This window comes from Elephantulus edwardii, unplaced genomic scaffold (genome assembly GCF_000299155.1).
Source record: "Elephantulus edwardii isolate Elephantulus edwardi_28Jun2011 unplaced genomic scaffold, EleEdw1.0 scaffold00053, whole genome shotgun sequence".
Taxonomy (NCBI): domain Eukaryota; kingdom Metazoa; phylum Chordata; class Mammalia; order Macroscelidea; family Macroscelididae; genus Elephantulus; species Elephantulus edwardii.
In genome coordinates, this window is record NW_006399803.1 from 7,072,215 (window position 1) to 7,076,584 (window position 4,370).

The 4,370-nt window shown below is 46.2% G+C and overlaps 1 protein-coding gene across 3 annotated transcripts in view; it reads left to right on the forward strand.

Moving 5' to 3' along the window:
* The first annotated feature begins 3,556 nt into the window (after positions 1–3,556).
* The window catches only part of ZNF827 (zinc finger protein 827), a 261,480-nt gene continuing 260,666 nt past the window's right edge, over positions 3,557–4,370 (forward strand). The window contains exon 1 of one of the 3 annotated variants that reach the window (XM_006887004.1): positions 3,557–3,681. In XM_006887004.1, coding sequence (XP_006887066.1) covers positions 3,639–3,681 — 43 coding nt within the window. In that variant the 5' untranslated portion in view covers positions 3,557–3,638. The remainder of the gene's footprint in view (positions 3,682–4,370) is intronic. The other 2 variants (XM_006887002.1, XM_006887003.1) reach the window with 2 other exon arrangements.

A 4,370-nucleotide genomic window follows, 5' to 3' on the forward strand; every position in this document is an offset into this window, starting at 1 on the left:
TGTGTGATTTACTCCCTCTGTAAACCTGCTGAAGGTTCAGCTATGAGTTGGCTCCAACTCAATGGCTCATAACAACAACAACAATCAACTAGAGAATTTCAGTCTGACCAGTATGATCAACAATGATGTCAATAAATGGTTCATATGTGTGTGTGCCCCAAATATTTCTGAAATTATCCATTTTATTTTGACATTCATTGCTGTAATCCTTATTTGTCTTTCTACTTGGCTCAATGGCATCTAATAACAGTAGTTTAGATCACTCTAACACTAAAATTAGTTTGTGTTTCCTGAGGATTTAGTCATTGTGGGCTCTGAGAAAGTACCCTTGGAGAAGGGCTAAAACACCAACCTGAGATTTAAACAGAAATTCATCTGTCCGTATTTCCATATTCCATTGCTTTATACTATTTCAAATACTTTTGAAGGCAAAGACGGGTATAAATAAGGTAATATTTAAAAATTGCTCTTTGCTTTTGAGAGATCACTTATACAATTAAAAGTTGGCAGCATCTCTGAAAAGATCCCAGGAAATGTCCTCTGCTTTGAAGAGAGGCCTAAAGGGAGTTTTCAATTACAGTCACAATGGTTAAGTGCTTGGCTGCTAACCTAAAGGTTGACAGTTTGAACTCACTAGGAGCTCTGAGGGAGAAAGATGTGGCAGTCTGCTTCCATATAGATTACAGCGTTAGAAACTCTATGGGGCAGTTCTACTCTGTCCTAGATGGTTACATGCATCAGAATTAACTCAACTGCAATGGGTTTGTTTTCTAGCACTGTAGAGAGCCCTGGCATTTCAGGAAAACATGTTGGCAAGTCTACACAGAGTAAAAGTCCTCAAAATTCCTAGGCAACGCTTCCAAGAGAGCAGTGGTGGAGTGTTACCACCATCATGTTTACCCCATGTAAGGTTTAAAGATCTTCTTCACTGGGGCAACATTTCTATTTAGAAGGGATGGGCTCTGACTGGAACCCACGCAGTGGTGTCTCAGGAGATGGCCTGGCGATCTGCCTCTTGAAGAGTCACAGCCTAGAAAATCCTATGGAGTAGTTTTACTCTGGACATAGGAAGCTGCCACAAGTCAACAGAACCAACTCAATGGCCACTAACAACAGCAATAGCGTTGCGTTCCGGCCCAAAGATGCTGAGAATAATCAAAGGCATGACATGCTGAGTTTGATCCAATATGAAGACAGCCCAATTTATAATATAGGAAAACTTATTTATCAAATTTTCTTAAACGAACATTCAATAAAGAATTGGTTTTGATAAAGCTCTATTTTAACTTGAGCTCTGGTGACCTATGGCTTCAGGAGTCATGCTGCCAACCCCAAAGGCAGATGGTTTGAATCCACTCAGCTGCTTGGTGGGGGGAAAGATGGACTTTTTCCTCCCAGGTGATTTGCAGCCTCTGAAAACCTGCTGGAGGGTCAGCAAATAGGTAGTTTCACTGAGGCAACAAGTTTGAATTTTTGGACTCTCCACCCTGAGTTTTGATTGGATTCAAGCAAGTTTTTCAAAACCTGTTTCAGATAAATTAGTTGTCACCGGTAAACTAGATCTTCTGGGAAGTTAGCAGAGAGGTGTTTATCCTGGGATTTCATTACCAATGGAAAATACCAGCTTTGGAGATATAGCACACTTTAAATTTCTCTAGTAAAAGTGTTCAATATAAAGTCTTGTTATTTTTAAGGGGGTGTGCAGGGATTTCACCCCTGAGGCTGTCATTAACACACCACTGAAGTTTGAGAAGTTAGAACACCAAGAGGCCTTAGTTACCCATGTCAGTGAATACAGTGTCGTTACAGTTTTCTATATCTTTACTGTGCCTACACGCCTACTTTGGTGAAAAATTCTATTTTAAAATTGATAGGGAAATATTTAACATAATAAGATGATGAGTCAGAGGATTTCTTTTTTCTAAAAGCTAAAAAGGGAAGATGTCGTTTTAAAAAAATGCACCTTTTTATTTTTCAGCCACATCTGACTCATGGCATATAATATATTCTAAGTTCAAAGTTTCCTCTTACAAAGAGAGTTTTATGAAACAACTCTTCTTCAGACCATTTTTTTTTTTTTTTGCTTCAATTATAGTAGCAGGTTTTGGAGTTTAAATCATTAACAACCTCTGAGTGAACTTGTATCCAAATGACTGCAAGTCACAAAGAGAACAGTCCTCTTTCACCAAGGGCCTTTTGTGCCAGAGTGAGAACGGTCCTTTTCTATTTTCCCCCTTTATGTCTCTCTTTGAAGAAAGATGTGTGATTTGTAAAGTAATGAAAGTATGTATCAGTTAATGAAAACTGCTATATTGGGTTCATAATGCGCACTGGAATTGCTGCAGGGTAAGCTCCCTATACCTGCATTATAGCAGGGAAAAAAGTAAATTTCAGAAGTCAAGATTGCTGTGAGCACTGTAGGAGTATCATGTAGCAGTTAAATCAACCATCAGGGGTGACCTAATCTTATTTTTCCCCCCTTTGTCAAAGAGCTGTAATTTTCATTTCGGCAGCGTTTTTCCGTTTTAACTCCACTGGGCATTCCAAAACGGGGCACTTATTCCATCAACCCAGTTATTGATTTCACCATATGTTATCTTTTTTATTTTCAAAATTATTTTTATGGGAATGTTTCTGGAGAGTTTGTGGGAGACTGCGGTTTCCAGAAACGAAAGGTGATGGGGTTAGAGAGTAATTCTTCTGCTGACTAGAAAAAAAAAAAAAAAAAAGCCTGACGGATTTTATACAGGACAAAAAGAAATGCAGCTTAATAAACAAAAGAAAGTTAAGGGGGGAACCCATTTACTTTTAAAAAGCAGGAAGAATCGTGAACTAATCGTCGTTTTAGAGTGGGAAAAACTTTTTCCCCCCCTCGGGTTTGGAGCCTAGCGGGATAAACGTGAAGCACTCCATCCCACCCCCGCACGCGCGCCCCCCATTCTTTCCAGACAGAGCGGTTTGCAAATCCGAGGCTGAGTCCGCCCTGGGAGCCTTAGGGCACCTTCCTCTTTGCTCTCTGTGTGTGTCTGTGTGTGCGTGCGCGCGTGTGTGTGTAGCGCTCGCTCTTTCCCTCAGTCTGTGCCTCTGTGTGTGTGTGAGTGTGTGTGTGTGACAGAGAGGGAGAGAGAGCGCGCGAGAGGAGAGCGAGCGAGCGAGGAGAGAGAGCGCGCGAGAGAGCGAGCTGTGAGCTGTGCTGCCGCCGCCGCTGCCCTTTGATCCCGACATTAGTGTTAGGGGCTCGGAGACAGAGCGCGCGGCCCTAGACACCGCCGCACCGGCGCTCATTTATTTACACCTCCCATCACACGCGCGAGCACGGGGCGCACACACACACTCACACCTATGAGATCCGTTTCCATTGAAGAATATTACGCTCGGGGACAAGCCAGGTGCACGACCAAAAATTAAAAAAAAAAAAAAAAAAGAAAAAAAGGAAAGAAAAGAAGAAAAACCCCTCTTCTGGCTTCAGGAAACAAGCTTCAACCCATTGCACACACCGGAGAGAAGGGGTTTCCCCTTGCCCGCCCGCCCGCCCCCCAACTACCTCCCTGCTCCTGCCAGTGTCTGCCTCTCTGCCCCCACGGGGGTTTATTTGATCTCACATTAACCAAGGAGGAGAATGTGAGAAAAGGGGGAAAATGCCCAGGAGGAAGCAGGAGCAGCCCAAGCGCCTTCCCTCACGTAAGTCATCCCTTCTCCACCTCCTCTCGTGCCATTTTCTCGCCCTCCCTCTCCTCTCTCCCCTCCGCAGCCTCCTCCGTTGTTTTTTGCATTAGTTTAGGGTTACAGAGGTGAAACTGACAAAGACACAGCCCGGGTTACTCCTCGTTTAGGTCTATGCTGAGGCAGCCATGTTGGTGATGATCAGCCCGTGCCCTTTCTATTCTCTCTCTCTTTTTCTTTCTTTCTCTCGCCCCCCCTCTTTTTTTCCTTGACATCGGGCTTCGCCCCCCCCTTCGCTTCCTCCCTCCCCCTCCTCACTCCGGGTGGCTGGGGGTAGGGGGCGAGAGGAGAGAGGTGGGGAGAAGTGTGGATGCCGGGGGTTTTAATCGGGGGGTTGGGGGAAGAGGTTGGAATCTTTAAAAAAAAAAATTCCTTGTGGCTCCTAGTGCCGGAGGGTGCGGGGGTCGGGCCGCGCGCAGGGCCGGGGGCCGTGACATGGCGTTTGGGGGTGCCGGGGCGAGGGCGCGCGGCCGCCCACCGGGGACGGGATCCAGGGAGAGGTCCGTCTCCGGCTAAAGGTTGCGCCGGGGTTGGTCGGCCCCGAAGCCCGCGGCGGCGGCGGCGGCAGGAGCAAGAGGCGGCGGAGGTGGAGGCGGCGGCGGAGGAGGGGAGTCGGGGGCGGGCGAGGCGGGAGCGGCTGGCGAGGG